The sequence below is a fragment of the Cetorhinus maximus genome, chromosome 30, assembly GCF_964194155.1.
Source record: "Cetorhinus maximus chromosome 30, sCetMax3.hap1.1, whole genome shotgun sequence".
NCBI classification, from domain to species: Eukaryota; Metazoa; Chordata; class Chondrichthyes; order Lamniformes; family Cetorhinidae; genus Cetorhinus; species Cetorhinus maximus.
In genome coordinates this window covers 16,460,645-16,480,416 of record NC_135908.1, presented here as the reverse complement: position 1 = coordinate 16,480,416, position 19,772 = coordinate 16,460,645, and the positions used below count along the sequence as shown (strand labels likewise).

At 41.7% G+C, this 19,772-nt stretch overlaps 1 protein-coding gene across 9 annotated transcripts in view; it reads left to right on the top strand.

Annotated features, from left to right (window-relative positions):
* The window catches only part of herc1 (HECT and RLD domain containing E3 ubiquitin protein ligase family member 1), a 228,449-nt gene that overhangs the window by 110,258 nt on the left and 98,419 nt on the right, over positions 1-19,772 (top strand). For all 9 annotated transcript variants that reach the window (XM_078532511.1, XM_078532510.1, XM_078532507.1 and 6 more), the window contains exons 29-36: positions 1,376-1,496; positions 5,869-6,106; positions 11,238-11,410; positions 12,477-12,632; positions 17,301-17,407; positions 17,688-17,798; positions 19,120-19,296; positions 19,453-19,692. In XM_078532511.1, the coding sequence (XP_078388637.1) occupies positions 1,376-1,496; positions 5,869-6,106; positions 11,238-11,410; positions 12,477-12,632; positions 17,301-17,407; positions 17,688-17,798; positions 19,120-19,296; positions 19,453-19,692 (1,323 nt within the window). The remainder of the gene's footprint in view (positions 1-1,375; positions 1,497-5,868; positions 6,107-11,237; positions 11,411-12,476; positions 12,633-17,300; positions 17,408-17,687; positions 17,799-19,119; positions 19,297-19,452; positions 19,693-19,772) is intronic.

Here is a 19,772-nt window from a genome sequence, read left to right as displayed (position 1 = left end):
TACTGTGTAGAAGCTTAGCACTGTAAGGAGTAACATAGATTCATTCTGTCTGGCTGCTGTCGTACACTGTATAGTGGGTTGTAATTGGTGGGCTGGGATTTGAACTCCATTTTCTGATTCCAAGACTAGTGATACCAGTGAGTCAAGGTTGACTTAAATAAAAATAGAATAATTCTACAAATAACTATGTACGAAAGTCCTATTGTACAAGAAGAGTATAGTGTAAGGCCTAAACGCAGCAAATAAAGGAAAATTAAGTGGGAAGGATTACATGCCTCTAGGGATACCTACCTGATACATCCCCTCTCCTACTTCTCAACTCAGTCAAACTTTAATTCATATAAGGGTTTGTACACAAAAGTCAGTTGTAGTTTTCAGTTGAAGTAGAGCTTGGAGGCCAGTGGATAATAGGGTCAGGTCAGCGAACACCGATTTCAGTTCTGAACCTAAAGACATACATTCTATCTTTAGTTTTCCATTTATGAATTCCCCTTTTGTCCAGACTTAGGAAGAAAACTGGCTATGTTAGCTTGTCACATTATAATTGCACCATTTAAAGTGGTGACAGTGCAATAATAGCATAGGATATTATTACAATTTAGCAAATTGGCCCACATCTTCCAATCAGGATCTATTCCTGACCCCATCAGACAAAAAAATACACATTTAGATTCCTCCGATTTTTTTTTTCTCTCTGAGCGATTTTCCGATGGAGAATCCTTCACTATCGACACGATGCAGCAAACCTCGGAGGCAGCAGCGGATAGAATCCATGCAGAAACCATGCCCCCTTTTTACAGCACTAGATGCCATGTTCCAGTAAGTAAATGTCCCAAAGCTGCTTTGAAGAGCTACGGAGAGAAAGTAAGTGGGTGAGGGGGTAGGGTGGGTAAGGCAAAGGAGTAAGAGGATAACGGGTTCAGACTTGCGCTGGGACTTCTGAGGGGTCCCATAGTGCATCTTCTGGGGTATGGCCGCTCTCGACTATCTGGAGACTGAAGATCTAAGGCCATTCGCATTTGACAGTTTCCATTATAAACGTAGAAAAATTAATTTATGGGGAAAAAATGACAGGAAGTATGTAGATGTAAAAATTTTTAACATTAAATATTTTTTAAATACGTACTTAAATTAAGGTTTATCTAAGTGTCAGCCATGGTGGTTGAGAGCACTCTTTTCTCTGAGTCAGAAGATTGCAGTTTCGAGTCCAACTCCAAAGGCTTGCTATTCGCAATGCAGTATACTGAGGGAATGCTACACTGTTGGGAGTGCCATCTTTCAGATGAGATGTTAAACCCTCTCATCCCATGGCACTAATTTGAAAAAAAGCAGGGAACAATCAAAATTTAAATGACTTATTAATTTGATCATTTAGGATGGCATCAGGGCTGCCAAGAGAAACATTCAGATGGATATCCAAGGTGCTGTTCACAAGATCTACCAACAACTATCTGCTACCTTAGAACGGGCTTTGCAAGCAAACAAGCACCACGTTGGTAAGGAGCTTGAATATAGCTTTGAGACGATGATAGTTACAGAGTTCACTTTAGAAAGGGTCAGATATTATCTTCCTTTAATTTTTCTCCAACCTTTATGTTGCCATTGACTTTATACTTTTCTAAAAATGAAAGTTAAATGCAAATGAGATAAATAGTGTAAGTATATTCTGCAAAGCTCAGTTAATAATACTGGCCTGGAGTGGTGTTCTGTATTCTATTCAACTACTGTATTAAGAACCTTGTTAAAAAACTAACAGTTGCACTTCATTGTTGCTGCACAACAAGAGGCAGTTTAATATTCAGAATATTTCCTATTCCCTAAGATACAGTCGGTAAAATGTGCTTAAGTGTGAATTCAGAACTAGAAGCTTTCTTTTAATCTGTAATATCTGTATATAAATGTCTGCAGTAAGTTGTAATAATCATTTGAAGAATGTAAAACCATATATCTCGATACATAGAATCACAGAATGATTGCAGCACAGGAGGCCAATCGTATCTGTGCCATCTCTCTGCAAGATCAACTCACAGTCCCACTCCTCTGCCCTTACCCTCTAGCCCTGCAAATCTTTCTTCCTTCAGGTACTTAACCAATTCCCTTTCTGAAAGATATATTTGAACCTACCTCCATTACACCTCTCAGGCTAGAATCTAACCGTTGGCTGTGTAAAGAAGGTTTTCCTCATGTCACCCATTGGTTCTTTTGCTAATCATCATTGCCATGTGTTACTGGGCCCTTCCACCAATGGGAACAGGTTCTCTCAATCGACTCTGTCTATACCATTCATGATTTTGAACGCTCCTATCAAATTTCTTTCAAATCCAAGTCATCCCCAAGGAGAACCGCCCCAGTTTCTTCAATCTATTCACATAGCTAAAGTCCCTCATTCTGCTCTTTTCTGCACACTTTCTAAAACTTTCACATCTCTCCTAAAGTGCAGTGCCCAAAATTGAGCACATTGCTCCAGTTGAGGCCGAACCAGTGTTTATATAAGTTGATCATAACTTCCTTGCATTTGAACTCTAACCCTATGAAACCCAGAATCCAGTATGGTTTTTTAAAATCACTTTCACAGCCTGCCCTGCCACCTTCAATGATTTGTGCATACATACGCCCAGGTATCTCTTTCGAATTGTACCCTTTAATTTTATATTGCCTCTTCTCATTCTGCCTACCAAAATGTATCAGTTCACAACTTCTCTGCATTAAATTTCATCTGCTACACATCCGTCTATTCCACCAGCTTGCTTGTGTTCTCTTGAAAGTTTATCACTGTCCTCATCGTTCAAGTTCCAAGTTAGTGTCATCTGCAAATTTTGAAATTTTGCACCCCAAGTCTAGGTCATTAATATATATCAAGAAAAGCAGGGTCCTAAAACTGGCCCTTGGGGAAACCCAGTGTATACCTTCCTCTAGTCCAAAAAAAAACCATTCACCACTACTGTTTCCTGTCACTTAGCCAACTTAGTATTTCATGCTTCTACTGTCTCTTATTCCATGGGCTCTAACTTTGCTAGAAAGCCTATTATGCAACACTTTATCAAACACCATGTACACCACATCAGCCACATTACCCTCATCAACCATTTCTGTTACCTAATTAAAAGAAAACTCAGTCAAGTTAGTGAAAAACTATTTGCCTTTAAATTGGTGCTGGCTTTCCTTGATTAATCCAAACATGTTGAAGTGACTGCTTGTTTTGTCATGTATTATTGTTTCTATAAACTTATCCACCGTTGAGATTAAAATTGGCTGATCTGTGGTTGCTGAGTTTATCCTTGCACACAGTTGTTCAATAAAGGGTCTAATATTTGCAATTTTTCAGTCCTTTGGCACTGCCTCAGTAGTCAAGAAGAATTAGAAGATTATGACCAGTACGTCTGCAATTTCTACCTTTACTTACCTCCGCTTTCTCAGATGCATCCCATTCTGTCCTGGTGATTTATCAACTCTTAAGTACAGACAGGCTTTCTGATACCTCTCTATCAAATTTTATCCCATCCAGTGTCTCAGTACCTTGTCTTTCACTCACTATGGCAACATCATCTTCCTTGTAAAGACAGATGCAAAGTACTTGTTTAGTACCTCAGCTATGCCCTGTCCCTCCTTACATAGCTCCCCTTTTTAATGCCTAACCAGCCCCACCTCTCATTACCGTTTTACTATTTATATGCCTATAGAAGACTTTTGAATTTCCTTTTGTGTGCTACCAGTCTCTTCCCACTCTACTTTTGTCTTCCTCTCATTTCCTTTTCACTTCCCCTCTGTACTTTAAAAATTCAGGCCGGTTTCCACTTGTATTGTCAACTTTGCATCTGTCATAAGCACTTTTTTTTCCCCTACTTTGTCTTGCTCTCTATCCCCTCATCATCCTGGGAGCTCTGGCTTTTGCCCCTAGTGGCAATATACCTCAACTGTACCTGCCCATCTTTTTAAAGATAGCCCATTGTTCCTTTTACAGTTTTGCCTGCCAATCTTTGTATTTTGCCTGTGTTAGATTCATTTGCACCTTATTGAAATTGGCCCTCCTCCAGTTTATTTAATTAGTTTCATTCTGGAATACTCCTTGTCCTTTTCCATAGCTAACCTAAACTTTATGATACTATGAACATTGTTCTTTAAATGCTCCCCCACTGACACTTTGACCCACTTGATTCACCAGAACCATATCCAGGAATGCCTCCTTTCTTGTTGAGCTAGAAACATCATGATCATGAAAATTCTTTGGAATATACTTCAGAAACTCTTCTTTTTCTCTATCCTTTACATTTTACTAAGCAAGATCTGTTTTAGGATATATCATGGAGAGGACTTTACATCCGAAAGCTTCTGATATGCCTTCCTTTTTTCCTCTGCTGAGGTTGCTTCTTGTCTGGTGACAGTGCTCTTGAACACAACTATAGTGTTTTTATTTGTGTTTCTGCCATCCCGCCCCTCCCCTCCTCTCCTCACAACAATGACTCGGCCCCTCTTGTCATTGACTGCCGTCCCACTGACCCTCTTTGCTAGATTGCTAGATGATGAGATGGTGGAAGCAGATTTTTCTATCTCTTTTTTCCCTTTCGGGGGGTGGGGGCGGGGGTGTATTCCTTGTCCCTCGTTGAAATGCCGATTTGAGAGTGGGACCTCTGCCCCTCAGGGACAGGAAGTCCTGCCCTTCAGAGCTGCCAGCGCATCTGATTGGCTGGCTGCTCTGTCGTCCCAGCAGTGCCAGAACACAGTAGTGGCCAATGCTGGGACTACAAGCAGTGCTGAGAAGATCTGAAGATGGATACCAGATTTCAGCTGAGTCCGGACACTTTGGTCAGGCACGTTTGCATGACCACTGGGAGGGTGGGGACGGAGTCGGGGGAAAGGAGGTTTTTAGAGGGTTGGGGGCAGGGGTTGGTGGTAGGGGTAAAAACAAAAAACTGCGAATGCTGGAAATCAAAAACAGAAATACCTGGAAAAACTCAGCAGGTCTGGCAGCATGGGTGGAGAAGAGCAAAGTTGACGTTTCGAGTCCTCATGCCCCTTCAACAGAACTAAGTAGAAATAGGAAAGGGGTGAAATATAAGCTGGTTTAAAGGAGGCGGGGGGGGGTGTTGTTGGGACAAGCTGTTTGCTTGTCCCAACAACCCCCCCCCCCTCCTTAAGCCAACTTATATTTCACCCCTTTCCTATTTCTACTTAGTTCTGTTGAAGGGTCATGAGGACTCGAAACGTCAACTTTGCTCTTCTCCACCCATGCTGCCAGACCTGCAGAGTTTTTGGTGGTATGGGGATGGGGGAGTACTATCTTGAAGGGAGGTGGTTCCCTGATGAACACAGGAGACCCACCCCAAAAGTAGGTATACTTTCCTTCCTGCCTGCTTTTAGTCCGAGCTGTCAAACCTGACTGGCTAGTCTCCTTTTGTTCTGCCTTGCACATTGTGAGCTACAGCTTCATTCCTTTGTCGGGAGAGAGCAATGCATTCTCTATTGTAACATTGAGAACAAGTCAATAGTACATAAAGCTAATACTTCATCCAAATTAAGGCCAGAAAGTGAAATATGGATCAGCTGGGTAATTGCTTTTCATGTACCTTTTCTGTTTTTCGAATAGCTACTGAAATATGTCTGCACGCTTTGGTCCAATTATTTACACACTGACTTCTAACTCCGTGTCACCTGAACACTGCTCTTGGTCTCGATTCCCTGTGTGAAATGCTACCTTTGATGAACGAGTGCTTTACATTTTTTTTTACAATTGGTTACAATGCAACACATTTTGCAATAAGTGCAAATATTGTAATATTTTAAAGTTGCTGGTTATCATTGTTGCATGATTTAAAATGTATTTGTCAGTATTTTTAAAAATGTATATTTTGTTTTTATTTCTCTTTACAGGAGCTCAACAACGCCTCTTGCTGGTCACAGTTTTTGCACTTAGTGTGCGTTACCAGCCAGTGGATGTCTCTTTGGCAATCTCCAGTGGTTTGTTGAACGTACTATCCCAGTTGTGTGGTACTGACACTATGCTAGGACAGCCACTGCAATTGATACAAAAGCCAGGTGTTTCACAACTCAGCACAGCTTTGAAGGTTGCCAGCACTCGATTGCTTCAGATTCTAGCCATCACCACAGGGTAAGCATAAGTTTCAGCTTTCTATCAGTAACCACATGAGCACAGTGATATCACAATTACGTTGATATATGACGGTGAGAGCTAGACTGCTGTCAGTTGGTGTGCTTTGAAAGTTCATTAAAACTACAGCATCATTCTGAATGAATTCCTAACCCCGTTTTGTAAAAACAAAATTTAAAATATTTGTAGTGGAAGCTTTCTCCCAGGCACACTGGGCTGGATTTTCGCTACCAGGGCGGGTAGCTAGAGCCGGGGAATTTCCCCACTTGGCAGACCTGTCTTGGTAGAAAGTGCCCAATCAGACCCAATTTTTTTTTCTCAAGGGGTTGTGGAGGCGGGGTAAGGTGGGAAATAGAGTCGGGCCTGCTGCCCTGGGACACAGATCAGAAATGGTCATGGAGCTGCAAAGTGCCCAGGCGAGCTGTTTAAAAGACCTCCCTTGGTTCTCTGGAACTTTGTCGCCGTTATTTCATTCGATTTTAGGCCCTCTAGCCTGCACCCTTCACACCCCATCACCTCCTGCACTCACTCCCCATGCACTCATGCCAACTTGATACCAACCCATGACCCCTAACTGCCATGGCCCAACTCATGTCAACTCACCCATCATCCTTTTCCCCTTATACCCTCCATGCCAAATCACCCAGTATCCACCAAGAGCAGATCTCAGGAGCCATATTGAGATAAAATAAAATAAAGGTTTAAATATCTATTACAGCCTTCAATATATTTTTTTAAAAACTCCCATTCATGAAAGCCCATTCAAAACTTTTAAATCTCCAAGTGCTTAATCCCTTATAAAGACTAACTTCTATTTATAACTCCACATGAAAGATAGCTAATCTTTTAATAACTTCTTTGAGCTGTCAGTCTAACTATGATTTAGGACTTCTCTGCTGAATTAATTATAGCTTGTGGAAAGTAGCAAAGTAATCGTAATAATATAATAGCCCTTGGAGAAATGTCAGCAAACAGCTATTGTAATTGCTAGAATCGGGTTTTTTCAACTTTCACTGACAGGTAGCCTGTTTTATCAATTTTTTAAAGGGCCGGGGATTTAAATAACTTATCATCATGACAGTTCTACAGACCTTATCCATCCTTCAAGAATATTTGCATCAATTTTTAAAAAAAAAAACAAATGTGACTCCCAAACTGTGGGTTAAGATCCTTGCTACAATGAAATTGGGGCTTGTTTGAACTCAGCGCTGAGTTCAAAAGGCCCTGCTGAGTTCAGGTTTCCCTCATGTTAGTTATGCCTGCTCTCTTTCCACTACTGACGAAAATGGGATCCGTCGGAAATGAGGCTGGGACTTTACATCTGGGTCCTGCCCACCAAATCTGGGCCTTTGTTTTATTTTCCTGAGTACTTGATTTCAGAAAATATCTTGGTGGATGAACAGCAATGCCACATCAGTGTTTGTTGATTGTGATAATATATATTTACAATAAAAGCAGTGGAGTGGGGTTTACAATTTGCTAAAAGCAATAGTAGTTAAAGCAGGAATGGTATCTAAAAAGGCAGATATACGACATATGTATATTATGTATTTTACTGGGGGCTTATTTGGACAGATGACATTTACAAAGCCACAAAATTATTTCAGCAGCATGGAAAGACAATTTTACCTATCGTTGTTGAGAATAACCTGAAATATATTGCTTCAAATAGGTGAGAGCGATAATTTGAACCTGATATTTGCGGCAGGATATTGATAGGGTTGGGTAGGTTGCCCATTTTACAGCCCTCTCATTTTACTCTCCAGTTTAATGAGTGAAGTGTAAAATTCGGGCAAGGTAGAAAATGGGCCTCTGACCTAAACAAAGCCTGTTTTCAAAGGATGTATGGCAGTTGCTATAATTACATCCTCAATGTTTTTTAAATTTTAATGTGTTAGCTGTGAAGCATTATTTTATGCTGAAGGTCCTTAAACATAAACCATCTTTTCAGTCTTTCTTGTAAGTTTGAAACTTTGTATGAGCTGTGACTATGTTGTGCATTTATATGTCTATCTTGTCTACTGTACCCTGTAGATTTTACTTTAATAAGGTCACCGCAAACCTCCTCTTCAGTGTAAACACTCCACCCTCTGCACCCTTTCCTTTATAGTTGGATGTACCAGTCAATAAGTTACCCTTTGCTATACCATCTCCATGCATTTCTCTTAATTGTACACAGTCAGACCAACACTTTACAAACTTTGAATCACTTCCTGAGATTTGTGCCCCGTGGTTATATAGGCCCGGATCCAGTTTACTGTCTTAGTATTTCCGTACATTGTGCTGTATGGTTTCAGCAATGTATGCACCAAACACCTCTTGTATCCTGTAGAATAATACAACTTTGCATATGTTGCCACTGTTCTTGATGCACGTTTCCCAATTAGAAACATAGAAAATAGGAGCAGGAGTAGGTCATTCTGTCCTTCGAGCCTGCTCCGCCATTCAGTCTGATCTTGGCTGATCCTCTATCTCAATGCCATACTCCCGCTCTCTCCCCTTACCCCTTGATGCCTTTAGAGTCTAGAAATCTATCTTTTTCGTCCTTAAATATATTCAGTGACTTGTCCTCCACAGCCTTCTGTGGTAGAGAATTCCACAGGTTCACCACCCTCTGAGCGAAGAAGTTTCTCCTCATCTCAGTCCTAAATGGCCTACCCAATACCCTGAGATTGTGACCCCTTGTTCTAGACCCCCCAACCAGAGAAAACATCATCCCTATATCCAGTCTGTCCAGCCCTGTCAGAATTTTATACATTTCAGTGAGATCCCCTCTCATTCTTCTAAACTCCAGTGAATACATGCCTAGTCGGCCCAATCTCTCCTCATATGACAATCCTGCCATCCCAGGAATTGGTCTGGTGAACCTTCACTGCACTCCCTCTATGGCAAGTATATCCTTTCTTGGGTAAGGAGACCAAAACTGCACACACTACTCTAGGAGTGGCCTCACCAAGGCCTTGTACAGCTGCAGTAAGACATCCTTGCTCCTGTACTCTAGTCCTTTCGCAATGGAGGCCAACATACCATTTGCCGTCTTAACTGCGTGCTGCACCTGCATGCTTGCTTTCAGTGATTGGTGTATAAGGATACCCAGTTCTCTTTGTACATCAATGTTTCCCAATCTATCACCATTTAATTAATACTCCGCCATTCTGTTTTTCCTACCAAAGTGGACAACTTCATACTTACCCACGTTATACTGCATCTGCCATGTATATGCCCACTCACTCACTCAACTTCCCAAAAAAACCTAAAGATACTTGCTTGTATGTGTCCACTTCATTAGCTACTTTCCTAAGTGCCATTAGATGGAATCTGAATCCTCAGACTTGACTAGTTTTAGTGGCTTCAGCCACTCCTGTCTTTGTCAGCAATCTTACCAAATATTAGGAAAGCCATTCGATATTTCCGGGTGTTCCGACACACAATTATTTTGAGTCCTTGACATTCTTTGGTCATTTGATGTAATGTCCCCTGTGTGCTTGTTTTCTGCAAATATCTTTACTGAAAAGACAAAGCGAAAGGGTTTTTATAGTTTCTATTTCATTCTGTACTTCATCTGACATAATTGGTTTCTTGGACTCCTTGACCTTGTATTCATTCAAGTGGCCTCTCATACTTGATGTTTTGTCCTCCATTTTACTCATGAACCAAATCAACCTTTTTTTTAAACTACCCTTCTTTCTCAATGGGTATGTGGACACTTTGTATTGCACAGTGGTATTCCTGGTGTTTCTCTTTTTATTAATAATCCCTGCCCTTCTAACATTCTGGTCCTACCCATCTCTTCAGCCGATTCTCATTTCTGCAGTCTTCTTTCAGAATATTGAGAATTTGTGTAGCACTCGGAGTATGAGTCTATTGCTAAACTCTATCATCATGTGGTCAATTATTCATAGATATCTCAGTGTTTCCGATCTGGTCTCATTTTTCCCCTGTAGGTTCCTTAATCATTGGGTAATGTAGCAGCCTATAATGGTCAAAGCATGTTTTCTCTCCAATTGTAATCCTCTCAGTTCAATCCTGGCACCTTGAAGTCTCCCATGACAGTATGTTCAGTACCAGCAATCCCCCAGATCTAATTTCTCCTCTTGTGCTGGTGTAATAAAATAACAATAAGCCCTCTTTAACGTAAAATGACCCATTCCTGATTGTTTATTCTTTCTATTCTTGTAAATCTAGGCCCTTCTCCTTTGCACTGACTCTAAGATCTAAATAGTTCCCCTGTGGTGATCTGAACTGTACCCAGTAGGTTAGGTGTAGGCTGACCAGAGTATTGTTGGCTTCAGCATAACCTCTGGACATTTTAAAGCAACTGATAATTCGACATGCTTTTTTCCATTTTGTTGCCACCTCCTATTGTTTGGACATGGTGAGGTAACACCTTTAGCTCTGTTTTAGCAAGCTCTATCCCACCAGGGAGTAAATTTACCTCTTGCAGTACCTTTTGATTTTCCCATTTAAATACCAAAGCCTATTGAATTTCTTTGTAATCTTGGTTAATTCCAGGAGGTTCACAGCATCCCCTGCTGCAAGTTTCTGATCAAATGTTGAATGAAAACTGAATTCAGAGACCCTGAAATGCTATGGTGTTACACTCTTGTATTTTCATGGGTTATGCCAAGTGTGTTTATGTAATCTCTCACTCAAGATGAGGCCTTTACAGTTGATCTACAGAAATAAACCTCCTGGTCACTCTTCGCATTTCCAATAGAATTATATCCTGAATTGTGATGAGATTCAGTTTCACTGATGCTAGCACCTCTCGTCAAAATGGATTTTCTTCAAGTTTAGTCTTCAACAGTCAACCCAGAGCCTCTGAAACCATAGCCAATTCCAATTCGATTCCTCCCTCAACATCTATAAGTGCACCTATACAGCTAGATATCAGGACTAGCGCCTTGGATCTTGTTTTGTCTTTCCTTTTTTCTTCTTCTCTTCCCACTTACCCTTCTCAAATCATCCTCCTATACCAAACGACTTTGTGAAAATTCAGCATAGACTGTGGATTAAAAGTGTGGCAAAGTATTGCACTGAGCAGTGTTATTACCTCCTTAAGACCAAAATAGGTTTTTACTCAGCAGTTCAAATATACGTGTTTTATGAGTGCTTTATTCTTATCCTATAGAACCTATGCAGACAAGCTGAACCCTAAGGTTGTTCAGTCTCTCTTAGACCTGCTATGCAGTCAGCTGAAGAACCTACTCTCTCAGGCTGGCGTGCAGATGACACCCTTGCACGGAGATGGAGAAAACAAATTAGATGAGACTGGTGAGACTGAGGATACCAAAGATTTAAAAGGTATTGAAATCTATCTTGTCTTGCATCATACTTTAAAATTGGGTAGGAGGTGGGGTGGGGGGGGCAAGGGGGTGTGGGGAATTACTGCAGGGTATGTATCTCTGACTTAAAGGTGCAAAACTCCAGGACAACAGTTTTCATTGTGCAGCCAATGGGGCAACTTCAGCACTTGGATTGGATGTGATCCCGTTGCATGATTTTTTCCACCCTAATGGTGTTGGAGCTACTTTCTGACATAGTCCTTTGATCAGGCCTGCTAACTCTCCTATGTTTGGTGGGTATCGCATCAGGATCTCATGAAGCTCCTACTGTGGGGGAAGAGTGCAAGGCAGAAAATAGCTACTGTGTAGAGACTCTCCCAGAATCCAGAGCGCTAATAAAAATTCCCTGTTACATCCAGAGGGCCTGTAGAATTGGAATCTCCCACCTGCATTGTATCTGTAAGTTTGGTTCATAGGTGTTTTTTTTTTGTTTGCTTGAGAGAAAGCATAAAGAATTCTGCAGAAGTGGAGATTTTCCAGATTCCAGCAAAGAGGTTTTGATTAATACTGTGGATTCTCTTTCTCTCCAGTGTTTAATTTCTCCCTCTCCAGCTAGCTGGAATTAAAGCACTCATGGGTTGTCCCTTGTAACTGTGCGATGGTTATGCTTACAGATTTGTTTCTTTCAATAAGAATTTTTAACGTTATGACTTCTGTTTTATGACTTCTGTTTCTTTTCGAGATTAAGTGAATGTTAATTAAAATTTTGAATTTAATTCATAAAATCATAGATGCACAGAAGGAACTCATTGCCAGGGCTGGTGATAATTCTTTAGTGGAGTTATTCACTGCAATCTTGTTTCTGTGCCCTTTGAATCAGAGGGTTGTGGGTTCATGTCCCACTCCCGGAAACCAAGAACTGTGATTGTACTCGAAAGAGTTGCAATCTGTGACTGTTGATAACTCGAAAGAGTTTCCCTATATCAAATAAGCTTTTGGTTCCCATAATGGGAATTCCCCAGTAATTTCTTGAAAGTGTGTTATTAGTTAACTGAAATCTTGTTATGCTGTTTTTTATTTTTCAGCGATTCTTCGAAAGCAACGCACAGCAGAGCTGCAGCTGGGGGACTTTCTTGTTTTCCTGAGGAGAGTTGTTTCCTCAAAAGCTATTCAGTCAAAAATGGCCTCGCCTAAATGGACTGAAGTGCTCCTTAATATTGCTGCTCAGAAATATTTTTCTGGTAAGAGACCCCCTCATACAATACTTCGGAACAATTAACTAATCCTTAATAATTCAGAAACTTATACTAATGGATCAGCCATGGCGTGGTACGTGGGCAATCTGTGGTCTGATGATGTGGTCAGAAAGTTTAGCAGATAGTCAGGGCTACTCCATTATTCCACGTAGGAGTGTATTTAATTGTAGCTCCTTTTTAAAAGGAGGATCATAAATTGCTTGCAAATTTTAATCTTCAGATCAGTTTTTTTTTAAAGGTTATTTTCCATTCATTATAAAAATGTATTTGGTGTTTGGCAATTGTATGCCAGACACGAGACATGTTTTTAAAAAGCTATAAATTGGATTATACACTATCTTATAATTACAGGAGTTTTACACTGTGTAATATACACAGTCTGAGCTCATTGAAGTTAATTGCTGTTTGTTCAAGGAGATTTGCAGGTTGGAACATTTAGTTTCAGATCGCAGCACAAAAACATGTTGAAAGTTGCAAAGCAATTTTTACAAGATGTCTGGAATGTGACACCAGGCACATTGATATACGTCTTTAATATGTTAAAGGCTTTGGCAGAATCTCGAACAGTATTATAAAATCCTTTTCCAGTTCCTAAAAACTTTATTTTCTTTGAGTCATTAGCATCACATCCTTTTGTAATGAGTGTTTTCCTTTGTAAACCTGGGTTGAAACTCTTCAGTTTGGCAGGTATACCAATTTGAATAATGGCAAAAAACCCTACAATGTAGGCAATTTTTAGGTATTGCATAAAACCACATGCAGATTATGGGCTACATCTTCCGTTCTGGAGACTAAGTCCGGTGGCAGGTGGGAAAGTCGATAGGATTCCTGCTGGGTGGCCGGAAGGCTGAATGCGCACGATCTTCCACTGTTCAGCTCATTAATTATGCATCCACGAGGAGCTCGGGGAATCATGTGCAGGGCGGGCAGGAAGTCACCAGTCCCGCTGTTACATCATGGGATCGAAGGTCCTGGCGCCATATTTAAAAGACACCCGGAAAGACATTCCAGGTGAAGGATATCCTGGAGAACCAGAGATGGGTGTTCCTCCCATTCATACATGAGTGCACAGGGAGACATTGCTTTTTGACCAGATGAAACCCATGTGCAAGAAGTCTCCCTCTGACACTATGCACTTGCCTCCACCACCCTCGGGACTCCATAGAGAGACCATTGCCTTGGCAGCATAGAAAGATTAACCACATGAGCCCTTGTCAGCCATGACCATTTACCTGGGAGGGTGGAGGTTTGGGGTCACAAGTTGGCTGCCATCCACCAAGCTGTGCCTCTTGGAGGTATCCACTCCCTCCTTCCCTTCATCCCTGCCTCTTACCTGCAGCTGATGGCGAATGGCACAGGATGAACGGCAGCTCCACACCTTGCTGGGATCTCATTATAAGATCCATGAGCTGGGAACAAACCTGCTGTCATGTGGGTTTCACCATAGAGAGGAGAACACAGCTGAGCATGGTTGACATCCAGTTGCCTCGGTTATTATGGTGTCCTTTTAGTTGGCCACTTGTGCTGACCTTGAATGCCATCCACCTGAAAAGACCCTCCTCCCACCTTGAGGGGACTGACTGACTGTGTGGTCAAGGTCAAACCGAAAAATGGTGCACATCACCTTCCAGACTCAGTCCACCACTTTCTACCCTCCCCCATCACCCGTCACTTCTGCCCCATCACCCTTGACCCACCTAGTATCACTGTTTCTCTCCGCTCCCTTCTGTCACCCTTGAACCTCCACCCCTTGCCCCATCAGCCTGGATTATATCATGATCCACCTCTACATGCCTCCCTCCCACGAAGCTGATACCTGTCACTGTCCCCTTGCTCACCTTGACCCTGCTTCCTCCTGTTACCTGAGCTACCAGTCTAGTCACCCTGCCAGATGAGATGTTCACCGACCAAACTCTCACCCTGGACTTGCTGCCTTACTGCATCCCATCCCTCCCGCCCTGACTGGGACTGTTTTCTCCTCAGAGGCCTACAGCACATAAAAAGGCCCTTCGGCCCATCGAGTCTGCACCAGTCAAACAAGTACCTCACTATTCTAATCTCATTTTCGAGCAATAGGCCCTTAGCCTTGTATGCCATGGCATCGCAAGTGCACATCCAAATACAACTTAAATGTTGAGGGTTTCTGCCTCTCCCAACCTTTCAGGCAGTGAGTTCCAGATTCCCACCACCCTCTGGGTGAAAAAATTCTTCCTCACATCCCCTCTAAATCTCCTGCCCCTTAACTTAAATCTATGCCCCCATGTTATTGATCCCTCCACCAAGGGGAAAAATTCCTTCCTGTCTACCCTATCTATGCCCCTCATAATTTTATACACCTCAATCATTTTCCCCCCCTCAATCTCTGCTGCTTCAGGGAAAATAACTCCAGTCTATCCAATCTCTCCTCATAATTAAAACTCTCCAGCCCAGGCAACACCCTGGTAAATCTTCTCTGCACTCTCTCTAGTGCAATCACCTCCTGTCACCAGTGCCCTGAGTTAATCCCCCAGGACCCACTGTCGACACCACTGACCCTGCCCTCTAAAACACACTCCCCCCACCCCCCAATCTACGCCCACTTCCCAGTGTTTTCATGCCTCCCTTGTCTAGCCTTGGTGCAGCATTTGCTACCGGCAGTCGATATGAGTAAAGTTATGCGAGCTCCCCAAGAAGGGAAAAGCAGCAATCTACTGACCTTCGCCATGGAAGCGGTGAAGCTCGTCAGGTGCACGCCTCTCATGTACAGTTGTAAAACTGAACTTTCTAAATTCTAGCTGGTGGGGAACTTAATTTGGAGGGTGAACTTAATTCCGGTGAGGTGGCTTTTTAAAGAGCACGCATGAGATGTTAATGCACGCAGATGGGGTTTCCTTGAAAGTCGAGAGAACAAAATTCACAGTTTATCCTGCAGTCGGGAAACAGATTTTTTTTGCCTCCTGCCAAATTAAGTGTTCCCCAACTGCTACAATTCCGGCTGCTAGTAAGGCTGGAAGATTCCATCCTATACGTTGATGCAGCATGTGCATAATGCTACACTCAGAAGGATAGTGATGGCCACAAGTTTAAAGCTTTGAAATATAAATATTTTTATTGTCAACTGTTCTGCCAGAAGGTGGTGATGTTTTTTCAAAAAAGAAACCCTGTTTTTATACCCTCAGAAATAGTTTTAGTTCTATCCTGATAGTAAGGCCATGTAAAGGAAATATTGTGTTTGCCACCTGAAAGATAACAACAATAACTTATATAGCACTTTTCATGCAATAAAACAATCCAAGGTGCTTCACAAGACTTTTATAAAACAAATTATCTCCTTATGTGGCTCAGAGTCATATTAGGTCAGATGACCAAAAGATTGGCCAAAGCAATAGGTTTTGAAGAGTGTTTTAAAGGAAGAAAGTGAAGTGGAGAAGTGTAGGGAGGGATTTGCCAGAGCTTTGGGCCTAGGTAACTAAAGGCACGGCCATCGTTGGTGGAGCTCTTAACATCGGGGATGTTCAAGAGGCCAGAATTGCAGAAGTGTAGAAATCTTGGAGGGTTGTGGGGCTGGAGGAGATTACAGAGATAGGGAGAGGGTGAGGTCATAGAGGGATTTGGAAATGAGAATTTTAAAATCAAGATGTTGCTTGACCAGGAGCCATTGTAGTTCCGAGCACAGGACTGATGGATGAACAGGACTTTGAGAGAGTTAAGACGTGAGCAGCAGAGTTTTAGAAGATCTGAAGTTACAGAGGGAAGAATGTGGGAGACCAGCCAGGAGCATATTGGAATGGTCAAATCTGGAGGTAACAGAGACATGAATGAGTATTTTAGCAGCAGATGAGCTGAGATGAGGGAAAAGCCAGGCGATGTTACAGAGATGGAAAAAAACGTTCTTGGGGATAACGCAAATATGTGGTGGAGAGCTCATCTCGGTCAACAATGGCACCGAGGTTGTGAACAGACTGGTTAACCGCCATTCAATTATGTTGCTCAATGAGTTCCTTGACTTTATAAATAGAGGCATAGAGTGCAAAAGCTAGAAAGTTACACTAAATCATTATGTGATCAGGCCTCAGCCAGTGTACCATATCCAATCCTGGGCACTTCAGAAGGATGTCGAGGATTTAGAGTGCAGAGAAGGTTTACTAGAATGTTAGCAGATCTGTGGGACTTCAGTTATGTGGAGAGATTGAAGATGCTGGAGTCCTTAGAGTGTCAGAGTTTTTAAGGGGAAACTTAATGTGTTCAAACTATCTTGATAGATTGAAAAAGCAAAAATATATCTCATGGCAGCTGGTTATTAACCAAAGGGCACCGGCTTAATGTAATTGGTAAATAAACTAGTAAGGGGAATGAGTGTTTTTGTACACAGTGGGCTATATTGATGTGACATGCACTGCCTGAAAGGGTGCTGGAAGCAGATTCAATAATAGCTATCTGAAGGGAAGTTGAACGTGCGCTTGAAAAGGAAAAACTTGGACAGCTATGGATAAAGAGTGGGGAAGTGGACTAATTGTAGAACTCGTTCAAAGAGCTGGCAAAGACATGATGAGCTGAATAGCCCCCTCCTATGAGCCTCTGCCTGAAAAAGTGATGTGTGTTTGTTCCTCCATGCTAGCTAATCATAATACTGTGCAGGGATAAATGATGGCTGTGTTGTATTTTGTTGGACAGGTGTGCCACTGGTTGGGAACCTGAGAACGAGGCTGCTTGCTCTTCACGTTCTAGAAGCAGTGTTGCCTGCCTGTGAGTCCAGTGTAGATGATGATCAAATGAAACAGGTAAAGAAGAAGCTCTTAGGAACTCTACTTGTATCAGTTACAAAATGTGTGCTAAAGACTTATATTTCACATATTACAAGATATCTAGTACTGAAAGATTATAAACTTGTTTGTACCTAAAGCTGTCTGACTAAAAATATTTTAATATTACCGATACACAAATGTGCTTAGCATTTAAATACAGAAAGACCTATTCAGTGTGCTGGATTAGCTAAATTTCAGCTACTGTTTACTGTGTACACAGGTCCTGTCTTTAATCTAGTTTGTTTTATGTTTCTAGGTTGTGGAACACCTTTTCTTGCTCATCTCTGATTGCATGTGGGAGGCACCAATTGCTCAGGCAAAACATATGATTCACATAAAGGAGAAAGAGCAAGAAATGAAATTACAGGTACCATATTTTCTTCATGAACACAAACTATACTGGTACTTTCCTGCTAGGCGATCAAATTAATTGGTGGGTCTTCAAATCAAACGGATGGCAGAAATGAGGCTACATTTCAAAATGAAAACCAACTGTCAAATTAGGAGAACATTAATCAATGTGGGGAAAGGACAAGGGAATTGGACCAAATGGTTGGCTCTCGCAGAGTGGGCTTGGGTGCAATGGGCTGAATGACCAGTGTGGTACGTAGCTGAGATTCTAAATTGAGGAAAGGTTATTGAACCTACACTGCTTGCACATTCCACGCAATGGCTAGGTAGAAAACAGCATTAAAGAATAGCGATACGTCTGAGAATGCAATTCTAGACTCAAGTGTCAGCTAAGAAAGACTGGAGTTTAGGGGAAGCTAGAGAAGGGAGAAATAATTTTGCAAAATAGTGGGAGCAGAAGAAGGCAAAGAGCAATTCAGAACCAATTATGAAAGCAGCATCAGAAAATCAGGGATCTCCAAATGTTGCTTTTATATTTACATGAGTGAGTAATCATTAAACTAGGTGTAAACATTTCACAAGTCATTTGGATGCCAATTTAATATCTCTAGTTAAAAGCTTAAACTTCAGTCTTCCAAGAATTGGATACCAAAGCCCCAATATTTACAGGGAGGTGGAGAGGGAGCAGGGACAACTATCACCAGCTGAGAGACGCAGAAATACAGAAAAGGCGGAGATCCTGCTGAATTTATCTGGCTCTCCTTTCAGATTTTTTTTACTCTATTTGCTTTCTGACAGCCAGCCAGGATGAAGGCTGCTTGGCAGGATAGCTAAGGCAATAGAAAAGATATGGAGTCTTTTTGAGGTGAAATCAGTGCATGACTAGGATATGGAAGAGGAGGAGTGGTGTTTGGGGGGTGCTAGGGGTGGGAAGAGAGGAAAGGGTGACGTGAAGCGGGTTGGGGGTTGGATTGTAGTGGGGAAGAGAATGGGAGACCGTTCTCACCTCCCTTTAGCTGCCAGGTTTCTAGGCATCTAGCTTGGCCCACTGATACTCGATCCAAATTGATAAGATTTGAGCTGCCTCTCGAGGTCACTTTACTCATCCAATTCCAAAACAGCCCCAGTTAAACTGGAAATAGGCACATTTCAAGGTGGGTTCGGTTAATGTTGCCCATTTAGGAATTTAACCCCTGCCCCTCTCCTGTCTGTCCTACATGTTTGCAAAACTCAAATTATTTGCACTTTTAAAGTTGGTCATTGTGGATTTCTGCTGAATGTACAATTGTTTTCTCTCAGTGAAATACATGTTTTATTCCTTCTTGCAACTACAACAGAAGCAGGGCGAAGTAGAGGAAGAGGATGAAAATCTTCCTATCCAGGAAGTATCCTTTGACCCTGAGAAAACCCAGTGTTGTGTGGTGGAGAATGGACAAGTTCTGACCCATGGTAGTGGTGGAAAGGGCTATGGTTTGGCATCAACTGGAATTGCTTCTGGATGTTATCAGTGGAAGGTACATCCATAATTTAAATGCAGAATATATAAAACATCGTAGAGCAAATAGCTTTTTGAGACTACATTTTAAACTTGATCCCGTTTGACCAAGTGTCTTTTTGGTTGATCTATTTGAAGAATATCAGACAAGTACTTTTAAAAGTTTGTTTTCTAGTTCTATATAGTAAAAGAAAATCGAGGTAATGAAGGTACCTGTGTGGGAGTATCCCGCTGGCCTGTGCATGATTTCAACCATCGGACTACCTCAGATATGTGGCTGTACAGGGCTTACAGTGGAAATCTGTACCACAATGGGGAACAGACACTCACTCTCTTCAGTTTTACTCAAGGAGACTACATAACATGTGTGTTGGATATGGAGGCCAGGACCATCTCATTTGGAAAAAATGGAGAGGTGAGCTAATCTAAATTATTCTTTGTTTGTAAACCCCACAATTGAAATTATATCAGTCAAAACAGTTCAGTGTAGAAATT